This window comes from Liolophura sinensis, chromosome 4, assembly GCF_032854445.1.
Source record: "Liolophura sinensis isolate JHLJ2023 chromosome 4, CUHK_Ljap_v2, whole genome shotgun sequence".
NCBI lineage: Eukaryota > Metazoa > Mollusca > Polyplacophora > Chitonida > Chitonidae > Liolophura > Liolophura sinensis.
The window spans coordinates 23516832-23543433 of record NC_088298.1 but is presented as its reverse complement, the minus strand read 5'-3'; the positions used below and the strand labels follow the sequence as shown (position 1 = coordinate 23543433).

The 26602-nt window shown below is 42.0% G+C and overlaps 1 protein-coding gene across 1 annotated transcript in view; it reads left to right on the top strand.

The window, feature by feature from the left end:
* The window catches only part of LOC135464536 (uncharacterized), a 130988-nt gene extending 110710 nt beyond the window's left edge, over window positions 1-20278 (top strand). Inside the window, 19 exon segments of the mRNA XM_064741960.1 lie at window positions 535-570; window positions 1703-2254; window positions 2965-3048; window positions 4953-5270; window positions 5774-6022; window positions 7910-8023; window positions 9172-9726; window positions 10074-10187; window positions 10704-10938; window positions 12028-12221; window positions 13930-14067; window positions 15034-15147; window positions 16356-16502; window positions 16505-16672; window positions 17644-17874; window positions 18221-18334; window positions 19036-19051; window positions 19053-19167; window positions 19169-20278. Coding sequence (XP_064598030.1) covers window positions 535-570; window positions 1703-2254; window positions 2965-3048; window positions 4953-5270; window positions 5774-6022; window positions 7910-8023; window positions 9172-9726; window positions 10074-10187; window positions 10704-10938; window positions 12028-12221; window positions 13930-14067; window positions 15034-15147; window positions 16356-16502; window positions 16505-16672; window positions 17644-17874; window positions 18221-18334; window positions 19036-19051; window positions 19053-19167; window positions 19169-20161 — 4487 coding nt within the window. The 3' untranslated portion in view covers window positions 20162-20278.
* Window positions 20279-26602: the final 6324 nt, after the last annotated feature.

Here is a 26602-nt window from a genome sequence, read left to right as displayed (position 1 = left end):
CGAAGACTGTGTGGCAGTTATCCATTCAGTCTTTCTAGTAGTACCCAACATCCACCAAAAAACGTATCTAATATACCTGAAGCCACGCGAGCTTCCTGGTATATTGACAGAAATTGTTCAAACATGTGCGAAGGTCCAACAAAACTCGTCATATTCTTGGAACGATAACTGAGAATGCAAGCATGTCTGATAACTATAATATCTGTAGGGTTTATGTGTTTGTCCAAAGAAAGAACTGTCAGCCGTTTGAGCAACACTGGGGATACATTACTGAGCAACACTGGGGATACATTACTGAGCAACACTGGGGATACATTACTGAGCAACACTGGGGATACATTACTGAGCAACGCTGGGGACACATTACTGAGCAATGTTGGGGATACATTAGCATGCAACGCTCACCCTGATTCGTTTACAATTTTATATTGTGCAATGCAAACTTTATAAAACAAACAGCATGTTTTGACTTTTGAAATTTCATTTTCAAAACGACGGCCACTTATTATATATCTTATTTTATTTGGTTTATAGCCAGATTGACCCAAGGACCAAGACCTAGAGGCCCGAGTGAGTATTCGAACCCCAGAAATTTCAGGATTTGGGACTGATTCCACAAAGGCATTTCTGTCAAAATATTTTGCCCCATTTGTTTTAACATAACATTGAAAAACACTGATAAACAAAAATAGCCATAAAATCTTAGCTCATAGTCAGATTTGGCTTTCTGGAATAGGCGTGGGTTTCATGAGGCACATTTAGCTATGTAAACCGTTAACGACCATGACGAGGTATGTTTAGAGATGTCATGTGCGCATTGCTAGGTCCTTCGTAAAAATAAGGAAGCTTCATGAAACTGGCGGGTTCAATAGCCTCATGCTGAACTTCTGGCGAAGTTCTTACTGGCAGCTGGATTTCACTTGAGTGAATTTGCGGTACTCTAAATGTGTTATTATTGTTTTATAATTTACAGTTTCAACGAACATTGTCTGTATGATAACGATTCATTAAATGTAAGAGTTTTGATAAAGAAATAAATAAAAAATAACACACACTAACGTTATCGTTATAAATTTAGCTCTTTTTACGAAGACAGATATTTTAATTCCATTAAACGAATTTTTATTGTTTTGCTTACTTTCTTTTGCACAAACAATATCGGGAGTTTTTTCTCCTCCGGTTTTCTTTTTATTGTGTTGGTGCACATGACTTAGTTGTGTATCTAGACCTATTTATAATTTGTTCAACTTCAGTGTTTTTCTCACCGCAGCCGATTGGCTTTTGATCAGTGGAGTCACAGGTTCAAATCCAGGTTTAGCGGGTTAAACTATTTTGTCTAGAGGTAGTCCAGGCCTCACCATCTATAATCCTGACTGCCTTAGTGAAAGTGAAAAATTCAGGGGAATGTCAGTAACATAAAAGTTTTATCATTATTTGAGATTTGGGGCGCTGGGTGTAGCACACATTCTCGTACTGATGCCACTTTGGCAAAAAACATCGTAACAAAATAGCAGGCCGATGATGCCGATGGTTAATATGTATTGCTATCGGTTAGGTGCCTGACTCTGCGATTGGTGGTTCGTAACCCGGAGTGGTCCGTGGTACATCCAGTGAGTAGCGATTACGATAACACTGTTATTCAAAGAGACCATCTATCTGACCAATGAAATAAGTAAACATTTTGTATTTACCCCTTTTTCAGACATGGGAGGAAAAGACGTCGTCTTAGTACTGGACTCATCCATGTCTCAGGATCAGTTTGACCAAGCCATCAAATTCGCCAACGATTTCGTCAGTAAATTCGACGTCAGCAGCGGCGATGCACGCATCGGTCTGTTGACATTCAGCTCCTCTCCTAGAGTCCGCTTCCATCTGAACCGCTACTGGACTCAAAACGTCATCGCCGAGAACCTCAACAATCTGGTGCGGGTGCCCGGCGACACGAACACGGCGCTGGCTCTGAGAACGGCGCGTTCCAGGATGTTCACCAGGAACAATGGAGATCGTCCCTACGCCAACAACATCCTCATACTCATCACCGCCAAGGACTCCATCAACAAACAGCTGACGATAAACGAGGCGGAAAGGGCCCAAAATGACGGAATTCACGTGTACACCGTTGGCTTGACCCTGCCGGACACCGAAGAACTGGAAGGAATCGCGTCTCCACCAGCCATTGAAAATAGCATTAATATCGGCGCCATGAGTGAATTGGCAGAGGTACCCGGTATCTTACTCTACAAGATCCAGAGACGTGAGTACATCAACTGGAAAGCAGATTTCTCATAGTTTACCTTAAAACCTGCATTCCATACGCAGTGGACAGGTTTGTCTGGATAAAGCACTTGTTAAGTATTTCCAATTTTTGGCTCCAACCATCCAATAAAAGCTCTACATTTTGAGTCCGTTTGGAGGGAATTCGGAAGCAGTTAGATGAGTCCTAATGTCTTCACTTGGGTGTTCACAGGGACCAATCTCTCTTGAACCAAGTGGAGCCCTCCACCCATTTTACATGGCCTTTTAGACCCGCAAGTTTTTTACATCCCCTGTTAGTGTCAATACTGATGACGACTAACTTCAAATTGATAAAAAATGTACAGTTGTAAGAAAATTCCATTCTTGGGACATACATGTACATGGATTTGTATATATTTACGAGGATGAAGCTCGTAATATGCTTTACTATCAGAACTGAAATATTCTTGTCGCTCAAACGAAGAAGTGAAAAACTTTTCAGCATCCTATTAATTTTAAAAAAATGGAGTAAATAAATAAATAGTTTATATAATAACATTTTCAAAATTTGATTTTGTTTGAACTGTTCCCTTCTAAAACGGTGGCCTGTAGTAAGCCTGTAGCCTGTAGTAAGCCGGTAACCTGTAGTAAGCATTTTTTGAGTGAAATAGACATTGTTTAGACTGATTCTTCAAATTGCCATATTAATTCCTTCCTTACATTCCACAGTACCAGAAATGACCACCGTCGAGGTAACCAGACCCCCACCAGTCACGAGACCCCCATTTAGAACTTACGCACCCTTCACAGGAGGTAAGGCTTTTTGTTAGCCGCTTCTCCTTTACATGGTACTAGCTTTATTTACTGTGTATATATTATTTCCTGTGTAAACAGGCGTGTTTTGTTGTTGTTATTTTGGGAGCGGGTCTTGTGATTATCGACTTGGAAGTCGAGATTTATGGTTTATGAGTAGCATGTGAATATCAGATTTGACGTATAGATTGAAAACTACCTGAACACGGATTTATTTATCTATTTATTTAATTGGTTTTTTACGCCGCACTCATGTATATTTCACGTATATACCACGGCAGCCAGCATAATAGTGAGAGGAAACCGGGCAGAGCTCGGGAGAAACCCACGGAGTGCTAATTTTAGTAGCTAAACAAGAAACGTGTACTCGTACATAACGATGTCCGATTTATGTTTACTTCTTGGTCTTCGACAGGTAATTTGTAGATCCCCCCCCCCCCTCTCTCACTGGTCAATAAAAATATAAAACAGGTCGACGACACACGCGTAAGCATTTGTGCGCTCGTTTGAGACCACTTGTCTGTCAACCAATATAGTGGGCGTACCCGTACTGCGCATTTGGGAAATCTTCTTCAATCATGCCAAAGATTAGTGGTTTCTTCCGGGTAATCTGGTTTCCTCCGGCCATAAAACCGACCACCATGGCAAAAATAAATATGGCGTCAAACAAGAATTGAACAAAAAGATAAATCACAGAATGTATGGTTCAAATCTACTTTTTCCATCAGATAACATCACACGTATAAGATCGATTGCCAGAATAAAGAGAACAAGAGTAATCCCCCTCTATCGAAGCAGATAATGGGCACCTTGTTCCACATAATGGTAACTCTAACCCAAGCCCCATTGTCCGTGCTTCTACGTTACCTGTTAGCTCTCAGGCGCACCTACTCTTAGCGGATTAAGCATTAAAGAAGCGTAGTCCCTTTGCATTGTTTTAATATCATTGTCTGTTAAATGTGATGACAACACTGCGTTTTGACTAATTCTAGATCAACGACGTCTAATAAATTGCAAATAACTGCATTTTTTACCTGTGTTTTTACCTGTATTCTGTTTAAGCCATATGTGCTGCTATTTATCTTGTGTAGTTACTTTAACAGTTAGAATAAAACCCTGACTTAGGTAAATTTACACTGGCCCGTATTTCACCGGTTACATGTGATTACTTCCCAGCTATCACATTGTCGTTGCGCTCTGGTTTTACTCTCTATGCTGTACGTCTGTAATTATAATATTGACTCATAAAGACAAGTCGGGTGTTGCCAAGCTGTAATCTAAAGTAAAGTCAAATGGTACAATTCTGAACAATGATTCTTTGCTATGGAGTTACAATTGTAGCCAAGTCTGAGCATCCAGCATCAGACAGCGTGATATATGAAACAGGACTATGAATGGATACTACAGAGCCTAGACCTGAATTTCGTTAGCTGGAAAAGGTTACCCGTTGTCTTTGACTAAGTAAGGCACTTCCTCAGATTATGTCAGAAACTTTCTTTGATGCTTTCATGTCCATTGTATGTCAGAATGACGTAAACTGACCAAACCTGTATATAGATACCACCATCTAGGAGTCAAAAGGGACCTTCCTCTTCCAATCGTCAAGCAAAATGGACGCCCCGGGTGATTAATCCCAAGGCTAATTTCAAAAATAACTTCCAACACAAACCACAAAAAACTAAAAACAAAAATTAGGACGGATTCCTGCAAAGAGAGACAATCAATCAATCAATGAGTCAGCTTTCTGTGATTATCGAAATCGGCAGTGTATGATCTACCGGAATGAATAAAATCATTATCGAAACAGTGCCAGCATATGTTGTCAATAATCAAAATATGTGTGATCTAATTCAACACGAAGAATATACTACCCCTCCATATTCCGATGTATTCTTTGCTTTCAGATTGCCCGGGTAACGGCGATATCATCTTCGTTCTGGATTCTTCTGGAAGTGTTGGAGGAGAAAACTTCGACCTTGTGAAAGATTTTGTCATTTTCACCATCGAGGCGTTGGACATCGAATCAGGGGCCTACAGAATCGGTATTAGTAGTTTCAGTGACTCGGCACGCATCGAGTTCAATCTGAACTCCTACAACAATCGTCCGGATCTAGAGGCAGCCATCAAGAGAATACCGTACGTGTATGGTTCCACCAACACGGCTGCTGCTCTCAATCAGGTCCGCTACACGATGTTGACGCCGTCCTACGGAGACAGACCAGGTAACTGTTGTCATTTCTTATATGTGAACAGATGTGGTAAAAGTTGTTCCATTTAGTTGCATGTAAAATGAACACCCTGAAATTAAATTAATTTTCCCTTTTCTGAGTATCCTTGAGGTTAGCGTGAAACAACGATCAAATAAATGAAAGCGTAATCTTTTAAAACCGGGAGAAAAAATATATATCCTCAGTTAAAACAAAAACTATAGATAGTGTGGAGCTGTTATGTCTAATAAATTGCAGTTAACATTATTTATTATTGCATTAACAATGCATTATTTTTTTTACATTATTCTGCCATTTACCTGAACAGTTAGAATAAAACCAACTAAGTTAAACTGACAAGAGGTGGAATTTCATCGGTTACATGTGACAATTTTCCCGTTATCACTCTGTCGTTGGCTGTCTTAACTTGCTCTCCATTCTTTCCTCTACTCTCTTGTATCTAAATATTTCTATTTATGTTCAAATCTTTTAATAACATGTCGTCTTTGCGTTCGCAGAGGTACCTAATATGGTGATTCTATTGACCGATGGCAAGTCCAACATCAACCCTGAGATGACCCTTCCAGAGGCCCGATCCCTCAAACTCACCGGTACAACCATACTGACCATCGCTATTGGGTTTGAAGCCACGTCAAGAGAGCTTCAGGGTCTAGCCTCCGAACCAGTCGCAGAAAACCTCATCTTTGTGGACGACTTTGGAGCTTTGAACAAAGTCCAGGCAGCCATTGTCAGACCAATCTGTACAGGTGAGACTGTTAGTAGTTCATTGTGTGTCAATGAACAACCTTTGAACCGATTCTTCCCTGCAAGTACATTTGAAAACTGCAACTTTTAGATCTTGTATTCTGTTTAAATGTTTGTTTTACATTCTAATTCTGTTCAAAGTTAGTTTGCGAAAGTTGATTTGGAAATGTCCACATTGTCTATTTCTTTAGGCCTCCCTTTAGGCAGTTTTACCACATTCTTCAAATCAAAATTTGTTGCTGCTGCTGCGCTGTCTACATAATGTTTACTGAGCGCTGTTTTGGTTTCTGTTATTATTCCTTGTATCTTTATGTCTGGAAGTTTGTCGTTTGATTGACAGAATGTAGTAGGCGTAAGTTTAACAGTCTGGTATCCTCAAGCCAATCATCTGGCTGCCTTTATATCATATTAAGCGTAAAACCTTGTTACTTTGACCAAAAACCTAAATCGCGTCATATAATATGAAGGGTAAAACCCAAATAGCTCTGCCCCTGTTCCTTTGTCCACAAAACCAGACTCCCGTCATATATGAAGCGTAAAACCCAAAGAGTTCTACCTCTGTTACTTTGACCAAAAACCTAAATGGCGTCATATAATATGATGCGTAAAACTCAAATAGCTCTGCCCCTCTTCCTTTGTCCATAAACCTGAAGCGCGTCATATAATGTGAAGCGTAAAATTCAAAGAACTCTGCCCATGTTCTTTTGCCAATATACCTGAAAGGCGTCATATAATACGAAGTGTAAAACCCAAAGAGCTCTAGCCCTGTTTCTTTGCTCATAAACCTGAAAAAAATTTATGACGTAAAACCCAGCTTCCAGTTGGGCCTAAATCATGTACACGTGGATCCCTTGCTTGCACACGACAACTACTTTCCAAATTGGAAGCTACCTTTCACGAGGAAGGGCAGCGACTTGTGCTTCAGAATATCAGGACGCTCACAAGTGCTGTGAGGAGAAGGGTTCAGGCTGTCATCCAGACTCACGGCGGATACACTCGATAGTCACGTAAAGCGCAATTAAGACATACTTAATGACTTTTTTATTGAGTAATTTCAACCACTTCTTCAACACTGCTCACTCCAGATCCATACCTGTAAAACCAGTGGTGATAGAAATGCATGTGTGTTATCATTAAAACACATGGATTCGAATCATTTTGTCGTTTTTACATTACCCAAAGAGTCACACGGTTCACAACCGATCACATTTTAAACTGTTTTGATACAGAAGAACATTAATCCCATGTGTAACACATCGCCACAGTAAAAACCTGCGGGCGCTTAAGTTTTTTGTGTATATAATGTGAAGCGTAAATCCCAAAAAGCTCTACCGCTCTTCCTTTGCCCATAAACTTGAAGGGCATCATATAATGTGAAGTGTAAAAGCCAATGAGCTCTGCCCCTCTTCCTTTGCCCATAAACTTGAAGGGCATCATATAGTGTGAAGCGTAAAACCCAATGAGCTCTGCCCCTCTTCCTTTGCCCATAAACTTGAAGGGCATCATATAATGTGAAGCGTAAAAGCCAATGAGCTCTGCCTCTCTTACTTTGCCCATAAACTTGAAGGGCATCATATAATGTGAAGCGTAAAACCCAATGAGCTCTGCCCCTCTTCCTTTGCCCATAAACTTGAAGGGCATTATATAATATGAAGCGTAAAACCCAATGAGCTCTGCCCCTCTTCCTTTGCCCATAAACTTGAAGGGCATCATATAATGTGAAGCGTAAAACCCAATGAGCTCTGCCCCTCTTCCTTTGCCCATAAACTTGAAGGCCGTCATATAATGTGAAGCGTAAAATCCAATGAACACGTAATAGTGCGGTGTAAGTGTATAATATTCTTGAGTGATCAATAAATGTAATAAATAACCATCCTGAATGACTTCAGATGACAACCTTTGTAACGAGGGCACGTGTCAGAATGGTGGCACCTGCTTGGATGGCCTTAGGAGCTTCATCTGCGTCTGCCCACGAGGATTCCATGGCACCAACTGTGAAAAGAGTAAGTTCTATCTTTCACCTCATGGGACAAGTTTCACGGCCACTTTTTGCTGAAATCCAAATCTTCAGTTTTCTTTACAAAGCAAAGAATGTAAAAATGGAAGTTGGAATTTGGCTGAAATTATAAAATTTGGTCTTGCAGCAACCTGCGGATGGTCGTGGGTTTCCTCCAGGTTGTGTGCGGTTTCCTCCCACCATAATGCTGGCCGCCGTCGTATAAGTGAAATATTCTTGAGTACGGCGTAAAACACCAGTCAAATAATAAATAAAAAATAATGTGTACCACTTAGTACTGAATAAGCGGTCAAAATTGAATGAATTTTTTGGCGATATTTGAGAATTTTAATTTCAAATATATGTGTCGGAACAGACATTCGTATACGAGCCGTCAACCAATAAGGGCGTTCGGGTCAATAATCGCACTGACAATTCCTAAAACGGAGTTCTACACTAATTACCACAGAACTAAGAAAATATGTAAAGTGCGAAAATAGGAAGGAATGATATACAGAGAAGCAGTCAACGGTTTTCAATGTTGGAAAGCCGCGAGATATGTTCTGGCCAACTGAATATCAGTATTCAAACCGTGTACCATGCTAGAATATCAGTTGCCCGAAATGGATTTGCAGAATGTAAATTTTAGTGTTTTTAGATATTTACCCTGTAACAAAAATCTCCACCACACCCTACTTACACCCCTCATTCATGATATTATTGTCTCTGAACGACATTTTACTGTTTCTTTTCTCACTTCTTTTGCTGCCGTGCTGGATAAAAGCGGTCGACTACATTCGTGTTACCATTTAGGTAGTCTAAAACTCGGTGAAAATAGCTTATTTTCAAACAATAAGGAGTACATATCACAGTTCTCTTCGTTATTAACTTTCTAAAGGTTGGGGTTTTCTCCTGGTCATACCAGTTTCCTCCACTCATAAAACTGGACGAATTGAGTACGTGAAAAATTACTGAGTATGGTGTTACACAAAATTAAATAAATAAATAAATGAGTCAATCAAAACTTTTACTCTGTCTCTTATTTTCAGAGTGCACTGGTCCAGCGGGCATTATTTGATGTTCGTGTCCCTCTTTTATCTGTATCTCACTCACAATAATATTATCGATAATCATAACGTTTTTCTCTTATTACAGAATGCAATGGTCCCACGGACATCGTCTTCATGTTGGTTTCCTCCAGGAACGTCGGTGACCACAACTTCGAGGAGATGAAAGGATTCACACAGTCCGTCGTTAAAGACCTTGCCGTCGAGGAATGTGACGTCCGCGTCGGAGTGATGAAATACAATACATTGCCCAAGATCATGTTCAACCTGGGCGACCACCGTGACACTGACAGCATCCTGTCCGCCGTGGACAACATCTACTACTCCCGTGGAGGCAACAACATCGCTCTCGCCATCAGGGCTCTCAGGAACATAATGTTCGGAAACGCACACAGAAGACAGGCCAACAGGATCGCTTACCTGTTCGTGGACGGTCCGTCGGACATGGAGACGGGCTACACGCTGGGAGAAGCGGAAATGGCGCACTCCTCCGGAATCTTCGTCGTCCCAATCGGCATTGATGTCGCCAACATGGCGGAGATGGAGGGCATCGCGCATGCGCAGGGCATTCAACCCATCGAGGCGAAATCATTCGGCGAACTCAACAACTTCCAGGCGGACGTCCTGCAGCCGGTCTTCCAAGGTATTGAGTGTTTTAATTCCTTTGTCTTGACATGTATGAGTGGTATGTGTTGAAATTCAAATATACGAGACTATTGTTTTCTGTGAGACGTTAACTTAAAGAAAGTTTCATCTTTAAGCGCTCTTGGTGCGTTTGTGTGTGTGTTGGCAGGGGCGATATTCATAAATCCCACAGCTTCGTAACTTTTTTAAATAACTTTAAAAAAAAATGTTCTTTTGCGGATTTTTCAATTCACACAAAATCGCTATTATGGTGTGTTTTAACAATGGAACTGAGACAAGAAAAGGTACAACATTGTCAAACTGTTAATTGAACTCAGCATGATTTTACCCTTGTTGTTGTTGTAGAGGAGAATAGGTGTGATCCTGATCCTTGTCAGAACGGCGGAACGTGCTCAAACAAACCAAACGGGTACAAATGCACCTGTATGCCCGGTTTCGTCGGAGACGTCTGTCAGTTCAGTGAGTTTGATTCGATTTATTCACTATGTTAATCGCATACATTCGGATAGACTGGCATAGATGCAGTTCTGGGTTTGCTTTCTTTCAACGATAAGTTGAAAGAATAACTCATAAGTCTTTGCTTAAGTAATAAAACGTCTGAACCCTGTCAGAAAACAGTTTTATTTATCTTTCTAGATTTCTATGACTGACAGAAATAGGTAAATTGTTGAATTGTAATAGGACAGTTGTGGACAGTTTTGATAGTGTTGACAGAGTACTACTAATACTATCTATAATACTATGAATACTCATTCGTAGCAAGATAGCTTTTGGAACATAAAATACTCACTGATGAAGGTTTGGCAGGCACCTAGCCAAGTGTGGTGGATTGTTTTAGAGTCTTCCGGTTTTATTTACGTAAACGCCTGTATGGCCGCCGTATTATTGGTTAAAATTTGTCAAGAATGGTGAAGAAGCCTTATCAAAATCGATCAATCAATCAATCAATGGAATGTTATTGTGATCTCTCACCAGGCTGCAGGACAAAGTCTGACGTCGCCCTCATCATTGATACCTCCCGCTACATGTACCGTTCGCGCCTGCGCGGAGTGAAACGTTATATCCGTACCATGCTACAGCGAATGGAGTTCGGCAGCGGAGACAACGTCCGAGTAGCTGTGGTTGACTACTCTTCTAACGCCTACACACGGCTCAGTCTAGAGGCCGGAAGAGACCAGAGGAACGTCATGGCGGCCGTAGCTTCTCTCAGGTAGGCCAACGTATTAACAGATGTTCAGTGCCCAGTTATTCCGAATGTATTTGAACTTTTTCCGGTTTTATATATAAATTTAGTCCAGATTGATGCGCCATTTATTTTGTATTAGAATGAAACTGGAAATTAAGCCTGGCTTACACGTAATGTACTATTTAACAACACTCTCCTTGGGGGTTAATAAGGATGTTGCCAGGCCAAGGATGTGAACTGAGTTTTCTACTCAGAAGCTTAGGATTAATTAGTTATCGAGATATAGAAATTCCCTAACCATTAGGGACTATCTTTGCCATGCAATTGCGTATTAAAAGACGCATGTTGGATTTGATTGATATTTTACGCCATACTCAAGAATATTTCACTCATACGAGGACGGCCTCCATGTTAGAGGCAGAAAAGTAAAGGAAAATATAATCCTTCCTTCTTATATTTCTTCCTTGAAACTTTTTTCTAAGATGAATACAACCATCAAAATCCCGCAGGTGGAATAACTTGGTCATAATAAGAAGCTTATATCAAATACAGTGTTCATCATTGTAAAGTCTGTTGTCTTTCTTGGATATCATGAGTAGTATGAACTAAGCTGGTTCCGGACCACTTCTGACACCGTAAAGCATAGTTCTAGCACAGCATCCTACATGGGGTCCTCACCTTTCAGGGCCCAGCAACACAGACACAGAAAAGCTAAAAACAAACTTCATGCTGCCAGGGTCGGCTATCGTGCACTTATGTGGCTGTTAGCTTCACCGTGGCACTGCAGAGAGGGCTACGTTTATGCATATTTATATACGGTCCACTGTCAGTGTGCACTTGAGATTTGTTTATAACTGGATTGAAGGCATTCCAGGGGGTAACTTGGGACCCATCTAGGGAACCGTGCTAGAACTATGCCTTACTCTGTTGGTTGTGATGCAGAACCAGTCTTGTTTATACTACTTCATAGGAAAGAACCGTCTGCTTATCTTTTGCACAAAACTTACAAGGGAGACAACTGAAGAAGGCAGACAACTTTTTAAAAAGCAGTCTAAACAATGTGCGGTGCAAACCCAATCCCACCTAGTTATGGATGTAAATCTGTGGTTTTAGGCCTCAGTACGCGGACCCTGCTGCCGACCAAGGATTTAAAGAAGCTGCTGCCAACATATTCCGACAGGGATACGGGGACAGACGGGACGCTACGAACATTGCGATAATCTTCACAGCGGGATTACGTAACCCGTCTGATGTTATCTTGGCATCGGACGACCTGAAGGCACAGGGCGTTCATGTCATCGGGGTTGGTGAGTGATCAAGTTTTTATCGTCTTATATCCTCTCCAGTTTTACGTGGAAGGGCCTCTCAGCAACCTGCGGATGGTCGTGGGTTTCACCCGGGGCATGCCTAGTTTCCTCCTACTATAATGCCAGTCGCCGTCGATTAAGTGAAATATTCTTGAGTACCGCGTGAAATACCAATCAAATAAATAAATAGGATGATTATAATTTAGTACTGAATCCTTGAGCAAAAACTTTCTCGATATAAGTGAGTAGGTGAGTGGTTAGGGATTAATGTCGTACTTAATCGATATAATTTGGGAATAATTTAAGAAATTCATTAATACTTACGTTGAAGTCCAGTAAATAACCTTTTAACTTCGGTATTTTGATTAAGACTAAGCCGCTGTTGTAAAATCAGCCATTGATGTTTATTATCTATTATCTGACTATTACAATCTTCCAAAATACTTGAGCGTGAGCTTGAATACTGTTGGTGTATAAAACCAGACAGTTGGTTATGTTAGCATATTGAGTTTGTTTTCTCAGCGTGTGTGAACTGCGATAACGTAAACATGCCTCGCTGTGTCCATCCGTCCATTATTTTTGTAGCTTGCGCTGATCTTGAAAACATCTGTTCAACTTTGGCAAGGTGAACATGTCCTCGTTGTATCCGTCCATCCGTCCGTTTGTTTGTGCATTTGTTTACTGTGTTTCTCGACGTTTCCATTCGTCCGTCTATTAATGTGTTTGTGTATTTGACCGTTCTGTGGATGTCTTCAGTTGTCATTTTCATGGTCTCGACGTGCCCATTCGTCCGTCCATTATCAGTCACGACGTGTCCATCCGCAGACATTATTGTGTTTGTGTACTCCACCGCTCTGTAGATGTGTCCAGCTGTCCTTTCCATTGTTACGGCGTATTCAACCGTCTGTTCATTACTGTGTGCATACGGCCTGTCTGTCCATCCGTCACCCATTCTTGTGTTTGTGCATACGGCCAGTCTGTCCATCCGTCCGCCCATTCCTGTGTTTATGCAAGACGGCCAGTCTGTCCGTCCGTCCGCTCATTGTTGTGTTTGTGCATACAGTATGTCCATCTGTCTGCCCATCGCTGTGTTTGTGCATACGGCAAGTCTGTCCATCCGTCCGCCCATTCCTGTGTTTATGCAATACGGCAAGTCTGTCCATCCGTCCGCCCATTCCTGTGTTTGTGCATACAGCCAGTCTGTCCATCTGTGTTTGTGCGTACGGCCAGTCTGTCCATCCGTCCGCCCATTACTGTGTTTGTTCATACAGCCAGTCTGTCCATCTGTGTTTGTGCGTACGACCAGTCTGTCCATCTGTGTTTGTGCGTACGGCCAGTCTGTCCATCCTTCTGACGATTGCTGTGTTTGTGCATACGGCCGGTCTGTCCATCCGTCCGCCCATTACTGTCTTTGTACATACGGCCAGTCTGTCCATCTGTGTTTGTCAATACGGCCGATCTGTCCATCTGTGTTTGTGCGTACGGCCAGTCTGTCCATCCGTCCGCCCATTACTGTGTTTGTTCATACGGCCAGTCTGTCCATCTGTCCATCTGTGTTTGTGCATACGGCCAGTTTGTCCATCTGTCCTGCACGATTACCTACCTGTCATTCACAATCCTATGTTGTTTGCTTCGTCATGGTTGGTTTGTCTACGTGTTCGTCCGTTAAATCCCTCACTGTTTCAGCTACGTCGTTTGTCCTTTCCAGGTGTTGGTTTGTCGAACTCTGACAGGAACTACCTTGAGGACGTCGTCTCCTCCCCTGCCTCCTCTAACGCCTTCAGCGTCGATGATCCGGTGGACTTAGGTGGTCATCTGGACCTCATGGTCAAGTCTGTCTGCGAAGGTGAGTAGAGACGTGAATGATCTATCTTTTTAAACTCTTAGATCATATGAGAATTGTAAATATACTGTCTTTAAGCTACTAATGCAGAGATGATCTAAACGTATTTACTGTCTTGTAATTAGTGGAGGTGAAGGGAACGTCAAAAGTGACCCTTCCCGTGACAGCGTTACTTTTCATTTCATACCCGGTGAAAGCAATTGTGACTTCATGACGTCACAGAAAGATTGGACATTCGTAACTAATGTGTGGGTCATCGAGTTGACCTATTTGCAACGATACTGCATATGATTGGTTAGTTGCGTGTTGTTAACTGACAGTTGCGAAAAGTCAGTAGCAACAGTGGGCAGTGGGTTGCTGGAGTCGGGGGGTGGGGGGAGGGGTGCTTGCTCCACTTCCACTTAACTCTATAATTTTTCTCACAATAATTGTTTTGACAACATTCATAATCTGGGTGAGTGAACATTAGGTTTTATGAATCCTTTAAGGAAATGTCAACTGCCCTGGCACTTCTCACTTCCCTTGTTAAACGCCCATAGATTAAGGCATGGGGTTATGCTCTTTTTTTGGTGTAGCCACTGTATCTACAAAACCGCTTTATTCATAGTCCTTTGTCTCCGAGTCCCATGGCTTTTAAGGTTATACGGAGTTCTCAGGGTCTTTATTTTCTTTTTTTTTTGTAAAAAGTGTTTTCATGCTGTATTTGAAGAAATGCGTCACTATTGCTATAACGATGTACAGTATCTCAATCAACAACACCAATCCTAATTTGCATAGTTTTTATTCACTCTGCCAAGGCAACGTATCTGGAACTTTTGTTATAAAAGTAGATACGGTGGAACGAAGAATTCGTTTTCAAAAAGCAACACACACAACGTTATCTTACGTTCATAGCTATCTTTTCTTTTGAATTATATTTGAAAGCCGACTTTTTCTGAAGACTCACGTGTTGATTTCTGTTGTCGTCAGATGAGGACCAGTGTGCTGAGAACCCATGTATGAATGGAGGGCGCTGTGTTGACCTGAACAACGACTACAGATGTGAATGCCCCAGGAACTTCTGCGGACGAGACTGCCAAAAGAGTAAGCACATGGGAGACAACTTTGCCAATCCACTTCCGTTCAAGCTCAGACCAGTGGGGAACATAACCAATTCAACCCTAGCGATGTACTCTTTTGTTCTTTAAAACGTCCCAGTGTCTGCATTGTTGTGCTTGCATTAAAGATAAATAGTCAGATCAAAAGCATAGCATCGTAATAGAAGAGAATGGTATGTCTTTACACAGCTGAGTGGAAACACGGAGGTACCCTGCTGGCTTGCTCTCCGGTCGTGGGTTTCCCCTTGGCTTTGTCCGGTTTCCTTCCACCATAATGCTGGCTGTCGTCGTATAAGTGAAATATTCTTAAGTACGGCGAAAAAAAATATCAATAAATAAATACCTTCACGGTGGAACCGATTTAATGAGGCGTGAAATGTTCTCCGTCCCACAAATCATCATCGATAAGACAGGAAAGAACAAACTACACAACTTTGGTTCGGAAAGGTTCCTGCTGGAAACGTCATTGAAACTGTTTAGTGTATCATTCAAGCTTTTTAGTAACATTATAAGTTCTGATTGACGAATTAGTGACTTTGTGGAAAGTAATCTTTGACTGAAGAAATATCTTCAGACACAAGTCAATGTTTTAAACCTGGATCCCAGGTGTTTACATTTTAAACATCAAGGAAATGTATTGTTAAGATCACAAGTGTATTATATCGTATACATTTCCCCATGAAGGTAGAGTGCAAGAAATCAAAGGTTTCAGATTTCATTTTTCTTAAATGCTTTTTCTTGTGGTAAATCTCTTGTGTAGTGAACTTTATACATTAATAAAGGGATTTGAAATGGAGATCAGGAAGCGTCATAGGTCGAATGGAGGACGTGGGTTCAATCCTGACCTTGGGCCTTGGGAATTTGTTGATTGTCCCGATCGTATTGTCGTAAGGGGCCCGATGGTGATAATGAGCGACCGACAAGACTTGTTGGGCACGTTGTTTGCAGTCTAACATTCGTTGCAGATCACCTTTCTTTCACCATTATGGAGTTATTAAGTCTTCACAAGGTTAAAGGCAAGCAGTAACTTGTCAGTAAATTCAACGGCCTCCGTGTAAGTGAACAATTCTAGAGTATGGCGTACATAAAAATAAATATAATTCTACCGTTTCCAGTTTTCAAGGTCAGAAATCGTCACGTACTTCACAAATATATCTGTCTATTTGTCTTCTTATCGTAGGCTGTAAATATGAGCGGATGTCGTGTTCTTGCTGGATTCCTCGCGAAGCGTTGGAAGAAAGAACTTCCGGAAGATCCAGGACTTTGTGAGCAATATCGTCAGCGAATTGTCCATCGACTCCGGCCAGATGAGGGTCGGAATGGCCACTTATGGCTCCCAGCCGAAGTTGGCTTTTATATGGACAAATACAGATCCAAAGAGTCGTTGAGGAACGGGATCTACGGTGTTAGCTACATAATGGGGGAGACGAACACGGCTGCCGGTCTGAGACTGGTTAGAAACAGGATGTTTAACGTTAGACGGGGCGATCGACCTGGAGTCCAAAACATCCGTAAGTGATTCCTGGTCTGTGGAAACTGTACACGAGTGCAAATAAGTAATAGTATTATTGTGATCATTATTTAGTTGAAAGCGAGGGATATTAATTTGACGTCTGTCTGTCTGTCCGCCTGTCAAATTACGATGGTTCTAAAATTATGTGCAGGTTCATTGTTTGATCCAGGCAGATTTTTTATCTGGATAGAGTTGGGTATAAATTTTCTGCCTTTGCTAGTTTGAAAATCGTTTACAACGCAACGCCGACTTCCAAATGCCCATGTAATGTTTTGTATTTAAAAAGAAAGCTGAATTTGCTCTATGATTAAATATCACAATAAATATCATAATGTTTATGTAAAAACATGTAAAGGTTAAACAGTCGTAGCTTGTTTAAAGGCAATACGTCTTTTCTTACCAAGACCGACTCATGTTCAGACCTCTGTTGATGATGTTAAATATCTTGACTCTCATTACGTCCAGGGCTATCATGGGCTTCGGGAAACATGTTGAATCGAATTACAGAAATAGCCAACTGAATTTGAATGCTTGTAATTTAATACGTCCATGAACGTAATAACTAGTTCACATATTTTCCTATTTTGCTGAAATTTCTTCAGCACATTGATTTCGGAGAAGCTTACATATTTAAAAACTTAGCATCATCATTGCCAAAGTCTTGTATTCTTAATCAAGTCTGCGATTTTCACTGATCATTGGTTTCAGTGCATTAACTGCTTGAAGTATTGTCCAATATTGATCAGTTTTGTGCACCGTTTTATTCTGTGGACTCCTATGTCAAGTTCGAAAATCATGCATAAGTTTTGCATAGTTAGCAGGGGATATAATCCCCATGAGAGAATCAATTTCAGGCTTTGTTGTTAAAGATGTTAATCGTATTGCGTCAAAAGATTATCTTCAGGTTCAGTAATGTTCTTGGATAATATCATGTTTATCATTAAATATTCTTGGGATTCTATTTTTCAGTGGTGTTGGTGACTGACGGTCTGTCAAATATCAACTCTGACGTCACGGTCAAGGCCGCTCAGTTGCTGAAGGACTCAGGAGCCCACGTCTTCACCGTTGGCGTGGGGCTATCAGACGACTGGGAGGCTAAAGCAATGGCCACGGAACCGGCTAACCTCAACAGCTTCGACATCCAGGACTTTGACGCCCTGCCGTCGATTCGCGAGGATCTTGTCAGTGCCATTTGCATAGGTAAGGCCGGACAGCAGATCCCCGGGCGGATTCCACGAACCGATATTTGATTTGGGCCAAAACCTAATACGTCGATATAAATGTAGCACACAGGCTTATGGCCCCAGAGTTTGAACTTCTGACATATTTACCTTAACAGAAAACAAGTGTTGAATGTTTCGAAGAAAAAATATCAAAGAAACATATCCATTGATTGCGGTCATAGGAGTTGCTGGTTAATTACAAATTACTCGAGAAGATACCATTGATTACGAGCTTCTCGCTCGCCTTTTATGTGAGATTACTTCCACGGTTTGGCGTTGAATTTGACACGTGCTCGTCTTTTTCGTTTCTTCCTTTCCTGCAGATCCAAGTCCATGCGCCAGTAACCCATGTCAAAATGGAGGAAAATGCGTGATTGGACTGAACAGTTACACTTGTGAATGTCAGAAGGGTACAGTCGGTGTCCATTGCGAAACTAGTGAGTCATTGTTTGATGGTTTCTGAATACTGATTCACACATGCTTTTCAGTGGGAATGGTAATTTGATTTAAAGGCTATTTTTGCGATAAGAAGCCTTAAATAAGATTTAAAAAATTATTTGTTCAGAACATTTGCATTAGACGCATTGTTTGCCAAGTCATTTTCTATATAACATCATGCAACAATAATTATCGCCATTGTTTCTTCAGTTGGGATATATTATTATAATTAGCCAGGGAATATACCATTGATATTTGTGGAGGATGGTCGGAATTATCATGACAGACTACCCGTTCACATTATATAATCGTGTTTTTTTGAGAAATACCGAGCTGGTGTACTGGAGTACTTTTATAAATCGTATACCACACGACTCCCATAAATTTGTTTTAAATCTCTTTTAAAATATTTTCTAAAGTATATCAATATTATATACTGGGATCAAACTCATAATCGTACTTGGGTTCACTTTTAGCAGTGAAGAAGTCAAGGCATCTTCATTTGATGACTGCCTCCTGCTGTAAACATGTCCTCACCACAATATGGCTGAAATATTGACGACGTGGCGTTAAACCATAATCATTCATTCATTCTTTCTTTCACTTGATAAAAATCCGGGTTTGAGGAACATTTGAAACTTGACTTATTCATTACTATATTCCAATGCTCAAAACACATCCCTGTTTTGTTTTTCTTCAGTGTGTCAAGAAAGAAAGGGACATTGCCTTCATCTTGGATTCCTCCAGCAGCGTCGGACCCTCAAATTACAAGAAAACACTGATGTTCATCCATAAACTGGTGGATTCACTACACATCGGAGTGGACGCTATGCGAGTGGCCCCTGATCACCTACAGCACAGACTCCGCCCTGGTGTTCAGTCTGAACCGATATGGAGACAAGGAAAGGATTCTAAACGCCGTCGATTTGACGCGGTACATTCCAGGCGCCACGAACACGGCCGATGGTTTGGCAACCGCCAGGAAGTACGTCTTCGGCGGTCTTTCTGGGGACCGCAGAGAAGCCGATAACATCGCCATACTGATAACAGACGGCGAGTCGAACGTCTTGCCGCACAGGACCGTTCCCGAGGCCGAGAAGCTGAGAGACGCCGGAGTGAAAATCATTGGCGTCGGCATTGCGCTGGAAAATTCCGACGAGTTGTCCAACATTGTTGGGGATACCTCCAATATGTTTTTGGCGGATACCTTCAGTAGCCTTGATGATCTCACTGTGGACGTCACCCAGAGTTACTGCACGGGTATTCCAGAATATTACGATGAGTTCGAGGATTATGAAGTCGGCGGATTTGATTCGACAGCAGGAGGCACCAGCAGTACCGGCGGAGGTGGACGTAGAACGGGAGGAGGTGGTCGCAGAACTGGTGGAGGTGATTCACAAACAGGCGGTGGTGGCTCGCAAACAGGCGGCACCAGTAGCACAGGAGGCGGTGGGGGCACGCGATGGGAGTCTAGTAGCACAGGCGGTGGTGGTATTTCCCAAACAGGCGGCGGTGGATCACAAACAGGCGGCACCAGTAGCACAGGAGGCGGTGGTGGCACGCGATGGGAGTCTAGTAGCACAGGCGGCGGCCGGTGGTGGTTCCAAACAGGTGGCACCAGTAGCACAGGAGGTGGTGGTGGCACGCGATGGGAGTCTAGTAGCACAGGCGGCGGCGGCGGCGGTGGCTCACAAACAGGCGGCACCAGTAGCACAGGAGGCGGTGGTGGCACGCGATGGGAGTCACGCACAGGCGGTACCAGTAGCACAGATGGCGGTGGTGGTGGAGAGGCGGCGCGGCGGCTCACGAACAGGCGGCACCAGTAGCACAGGAGGCGGTGTGGCACGCGATGGGAGTCACGCACAGGCGGCACCAGTAGCACAGGGGGTGGTGGTGGCTCACAAACAGGCGGCACCAGTAGCACAGGAGGTGGTGGTGGTACGCGATGGAGTCACGTACAGGTGGCGGTGGGTGGCGGCGGCGGTGGCGGCGGCGGCGGCTCACGAACGGGTGGCACCAGTAGCACCGGAGGCGGTGGTGGCACGCGATGGGAGTCACGTACAGGCGGCGGTGGTGGTGGTGGTGGCGGCGGCGGCTCACGAACTGGCGGCACCAGTAGCACAGGAGGTGGTGGTGGCACGCGATGGGAGTCACGCACAGGTGGCACCAGTAGCACGGGCGGCGCGGCGCGGGCGGCGGCGGGTGGTAACTGGTGGGAGAGCCGCACAGGTGGAGGCGGCACTATCACTTCCAACACGGGTGATTACACCGACGAGGACTACACGGATGGAGATTATACGTACGAGAATGGCGACTACGAGACGGGTGGAGACACTGATGACACCTTCTATTACTACAACGATGAGGCTGCGGAAAAATTGGAATGAACCGTGACGGCGTAGAGTATATCTGGAGGTCACGGTATATTGTTGAGCCGCAGTGTTTAAAAGGCGGTTTAATAATTGGTGATGGGTGTTTTTTTTAAACAAAGTAATGGACGCGGGCGGAAGAGGAAAAAAGGGACTAATGCATGTACGAGTCAACAACCGAACCACGGAGCTGCATGTACATCGTTAGTTCTGCAGGCCTCACAGCTGCTGCGTTCCTCTTTCGCCTACCCTGAAAAACAAACAAGGGGAAAAACCATGCATATATCCACACAAGTGCAGGAAAAAGAGGGTTCCAAAAAGAACCCTACAGGCTTTGCGATCATGTATTCTCAGGTTACCACATGGACATGGAACTGATGTCGAATATTTCCTGGACATAATTATTTTGTTGTTTAAAGAGCATTATAGAAGTTGGCATATGTGTTTATGTATTTTTTTGATATGCACTATCGGTATTTAAGCTTCGTCGCCCCGGCACTTTTCTTTTGGAAAAGTTTAAAGCCTTTGTAGGCCTATGCCTTGCAGGCTTTTATTGCTTGTATTTTGCATTCATGCTTATATACATTCATTACGTAGCTGAAGCCAGACACTTTCGCTTGATTCATATAGCCTTGAAGGAAATACACCGGTATTAGAGTTAGTCAGATGACACAACAAAGCCTTTGTATACTAAAAGCCAATTTTTTGGGGAACTTGTAGTTGGAGTAGAGTTAAAAACGTGTTCTGCAGGCAAAGTTGGTTTTTCTTACATCTACAGCAGCAAAAAGCTTTCATAGATCCCATCGATTTCGCTGCGCAGAAGTGCAATACAAAGCACACACTGTTTCTTCCACAAATGTGCCAACGGAGAGTCTTTGATGATGTACTATCAGGTTATTCTCTGTCGTAGATGTTCTAATTTATGTTAGACCTTTGTATTTTTTTGTATTTTTTGTAATGTGAAGTGTTTTAGAAAACACGCTTTTCATGATGCTTTTTTTCCACTGTAGATCTTGATTAAAAAAAGCACTAGCTTCATTCAATGACAAATAAAGATGTAAAAAAACATACATTTGGTGTCACAGTTTTCCACAAAATGTGCCAAGATGATTTGGTTTATGCTACGCACCAAGCAAAAATCTACTAAGATGATTTGGTTTGTACTTTGCGTCAAACCAGAATATACCAAACTGATTTGGTTTGTGTTATGTGTCAAGCCAGAATCTACCAAGATGATTTGGGCTATACTATGCGTCAAGCCAGAATTGTACCAAATTGATTTGGTTTATGTATGCGTCAAGCAGAGTGTACCAAGTTGATTTGGTTTATGTTATGCGTCAAGCCAGAATGTACCAAGTTGATTTGGTTTATGCTATGCGTGAAGCCAGAAAGAACCAAGATAAGGTTTATGCTGGGCATCAAACTAGAGAGTATCAAGATGCTTTGGTGTATGTTATATGCCAAGCTAGAGAGTACCAAGATTATCTAACTTGTCCAAAGGTGGAATCCTGGAGTTCTTCTAGACAGTCAAAAGATAATTTGCTTGTGCTAAGCGTCAAGCGAGGAAGTATTTGATCTTTGTGTTTACGCTAAGCGTCGAATCAGGATTATGCATTACCTTGTACTAAGTGTCGAACCATGTACTATACTCGGATCCTTAGTTTATGCTAAGCATCGAATCAGGAATATGCATTACCTTGTACTAAGTGTCGAACCATGTACTATACTCGGATCCTTAGGTTTATGCTAAGCATCGAATCAGGAATATGCATTGCTTTTGCTAAGCATCGACCCAGGGACTATACTTAGATCCTCGGGTTTATACTAAGCATCGAATAAGGAATACGCTTTAGCTTCTGCTTAGTGTCGAGCCAGGGAGTACGAAAACGCTTTCGCTGATGCTAGACATTAAGCCAGGAAATACCAAGATGGTCTACTTAATGTCTAAAGTTGTTATGGTTCAATGATGGAGAAATGCTGTGTCAAAAAAATAAACAAAACAAATTTACTTTATTTCTGGACTGACTTCTTGGGATCTTAGAGAAAGAGGAGTTCAAAACAATTTTACGCCTCAAGAAGAAAGCCGAGAAGTTTTTTTGTACTTTAATTCGTTAGGGCTCTTTAAAACTGGATTGTGAGACATAAAAGGGAAACGTTGTGTCATTTAAGAGCTCCGTAGGACAGGATACTAATCAAAGTGTAAACACTGCAATCAATACCTCGTTATTAATATAAGAAATATAAGAACATAAGATTGTTCAGATCTGCTACCAATATCTTAATCGAGCTATAATACGAAAAAAATGAGGAAATATGCTACTAGTGGACGAAACTACATGCATATAAATGTATAAACTTGATCGTATTTTCTTGCCTTGATCACACACATATATACTTAGTTCAGAATGACATGAAATTGTTGACCACTTCGGTGGCCCAATGGTCAGAGTGTCCACTTCGAAGTCGGGAGGCCCGGGATCAAATCCGGCTGGGTGATTCCAGAGACTTTAAAAATGGTTCTTGTTGCTGCCTCGCTTGGCGATCAGTATTGAGAGTTTAGAGCAACGTATTACTCAATGCTGCGCGAAGACATTAGTGGTGAGGTTAAGCCTAAACAAGCCACGTGCTTCTAAGAGGCCATAAAGGTATAGTAGAAGCAGTGATGTAGAAAGAAAGCGTAGAGCACATGGGCTGTAGAGCATATGCCACTAGGCCCATCGAGATAATATCTCACTGACATAACTTGACCTATTGCAGTTTCTATCACTTATCTATCCATTAACCCTCTTGACGTAAGGCTGCAGTTGGATGCGAACTCACGACCTTATGATGTTGTGTTACCTTTGTTTGAACTCAACTTGTTCAAACATGCTTTGCTGCCTAAGAGATTTCCTGTTTCCGCTGCTTACAGGATCTGACAGATGATCCCGGTACCCTCTAACCAATCCGTTGCTTAGGATCTGACAGATGGTTCCGGTAACACGTAAACAACCCGTTGTTTAGGATCCAACAGATGGTCCCGGTACCCGGTAACCAATCCGTTGCTTAGGGTCAAACAGATGGTCCCGGTAACCATTCCGTTGCTTAGGATCTGACAGATGGTCTGTAACCAATTAGTTATTTAAAGTGAACTAGCCCGTTCATATCATTCACTAAAACTTACACTTACATAAAAAAGCCTGCTTTAATTAAGTAAGCATTTCATTTGAGGAATTTAAATATGATGCGTAAATCTCCTGTTGTATCAGATTAACATGTAAGCTTCTGTGTACTACGGTAATAAAGATATTAGAGTGTAAACGTTGTAACCCTTTAAAAAGGTTAAATATTGGTTTGTCAATAGTGTCAGTAAAATCTTGGTGGAGTGTTATGCCTGGTGTCTTTCGCATGACGTTACAGTGATGTAGTACAATAAATGTATGCCATTCTTATGCCATTCTGAAGATAATGAGAACAGAAGTAAGAATTTATCACACCAGTAAACGGATAGTTAGAGAACAGCGCTTCATTTCCAGTCGCAATAAATATGACAGCATTGGGGATTATATGCTAGACAGCCACATGGTCGTGATTTGATCAATATAATGTTGAAAAACACAAAAACAAACTGATCATTTCTTCTTTATTGGAAATGCCCGGTCCATCGCCTGAGCACAATGCCTTTAAACAGACTGTATAGATGTCAGTCACGCCAACAAACCACGAATACAGTCTAAACCTCAATAATTATGCATAGATGGAGTGCATTCGACGAGGGGACAAATAATTAACATTTCACATATACGATTACTTTTGATGAAATGCGCACAGTACGGACTGTCTCTGTCTATTCCACACTCTATGTTTACCTTTACCTCAGGAAGTATCTATAATTCACCATACCATGTTTCGGACCATTGCGGGATTTCTATTGCCTATTTGATTTACTTATTGATTTGATTATTTCGTTTAACGGCGTAAAAAGGAATCCTTCACTTGTACAATGGTGGCTAATTGTGTGGAAGGAACAAACCGGAGCGCTTGCAAGGCCTAAACCAAGGACATATGGTGAGTTTCAAGTAAAGCATGAAGTCATAGTACGTACAGTTTTGAACAGGGTTCAAGGTTATTTTTAACCCGGGACGTAAACATTTTTTCATATCTCCAGTGTTTATATATTAAACGCTTTCCTTAGTCAAACGATTTAAAATTTGAAGAAAAATACTTCATTATTTCTTACATTTCGCAATTTATTCCACAAGGCGATAGAAATCTCCATGACTGCTTATTTTTGAAGCGTTTCCAAACTGTTTGTCTGCGTACAATGTACACATCGGCTCATTTACTGAGAACATACTGCAGTACTGCATGCCCAGGCACCTGCGCGCGCATACCAGAAAGGAGGGCGCGGTATCGGAGTTAAGCAGTATCAGGGACGAGATGACTGGAGACTCCGAAACCGATGTGTACAGCCTGGAGCATCTCGGCACTACTCGAGAGGTAGGACAAAGCGGAGTTCCGGGAAGATTACCGCACCAAACCCGGACTCTTAGTTCGCCGATGGGACTCTTTTGAGTTTTATTAGCACCATCAATAACTATCACGCCACTTGGTATAGTTGGACGGGAATCCAGAGACGAATGGTTTTCTTCTTGTAAGCGTAGACTACCCCTCCGATTTCGTCATTTGTTCCTCGACCCGCCGATTGGAACGTTCCCGTTCCTTCAAATATGTACCCTGTGAAATAGGAATAGATGGTTAGATGTATTTATCAGATTATTTAAGCTGGGTATACATTGGCTCGGCGAAAACAAGCGACCTTTGGCAAGATACTATACAACTTTCCTACATGTAACGTGAGGATATGCAAACCATATCGGTGGAAGACAAGTGGTCTTCAAGGAACACTACGCTGCGCAAACTGCCACACGAGAGTGGCTCACCCAGATGTTAAAAAAATGAACTATGTAAAACAGCTGGAAATTTTAACGGGATATTTTTTTGGGATTATATATTTATTATAACCTGATAACCGAAGTGCAAGGGTAAACCACGACTGGCATTCCCCCGATACCTTACAAACATCATGACCCAAAAAATGAATGATTATGGCCTAACGCCACATGGGCAATTTTTCAGCCATATTGTGGCGAGAACAGGTTTAAAACAGGAGCAAGTGAATGGTTTTCGATACAATGGAGAACACTTGACATAAAACCAAAATAGAAAAACATGTTTAACACCACTTTCTAAAAGAACCAAACCTTAGATAAAATTCGAAAACCACAATATAATTACAACTATGTAGATAAACGTATGTATACATGATTTATTTGTATATATTTATTAAGAACTATATTTTATGACATAGGCCAATAGCCTTTGAATAATTTATAACAGCATCGCCAGCAATATATCGAATATAGTGTTGACTGTGTAGAACTTTTCCCTGAACAAGAGGCAAAGTTCAAACAGTCAACAAGAATATGTTTGATGCCGTATTGAGCATCACATCCAACACACTGTGGGGCAGTCTCCTCATCAAGAATAAAATTGTCAAACGAGAATGCCCGATACGGCACCTTGCTAAAACTACTTGGTTTCGGCAAGACATACCATGTATATAAGAATTATAGCCAATGACAGAGTGAATAGTGTGTGCAGTTTATTACGCACCTGTAAAACCCATTCACCGTGTCAAAGGCGACTCGGTATCCAACAGAATATAATGTCTTTACCGCCTGTGATTAGTTTTCTATGTAAGACTAAAATTTGAAGAATTAACGGATTTTTAAATTTATTAGGCTGTACTGCTAAAAAGCAGGATAGTGAGTCACTATATATCACTGCCCTCTGGGCACGCTCACAAGAAACATATGATAAGGCCAAGAGTATAGCTCTGGCTTCGGCGGAGAAGAC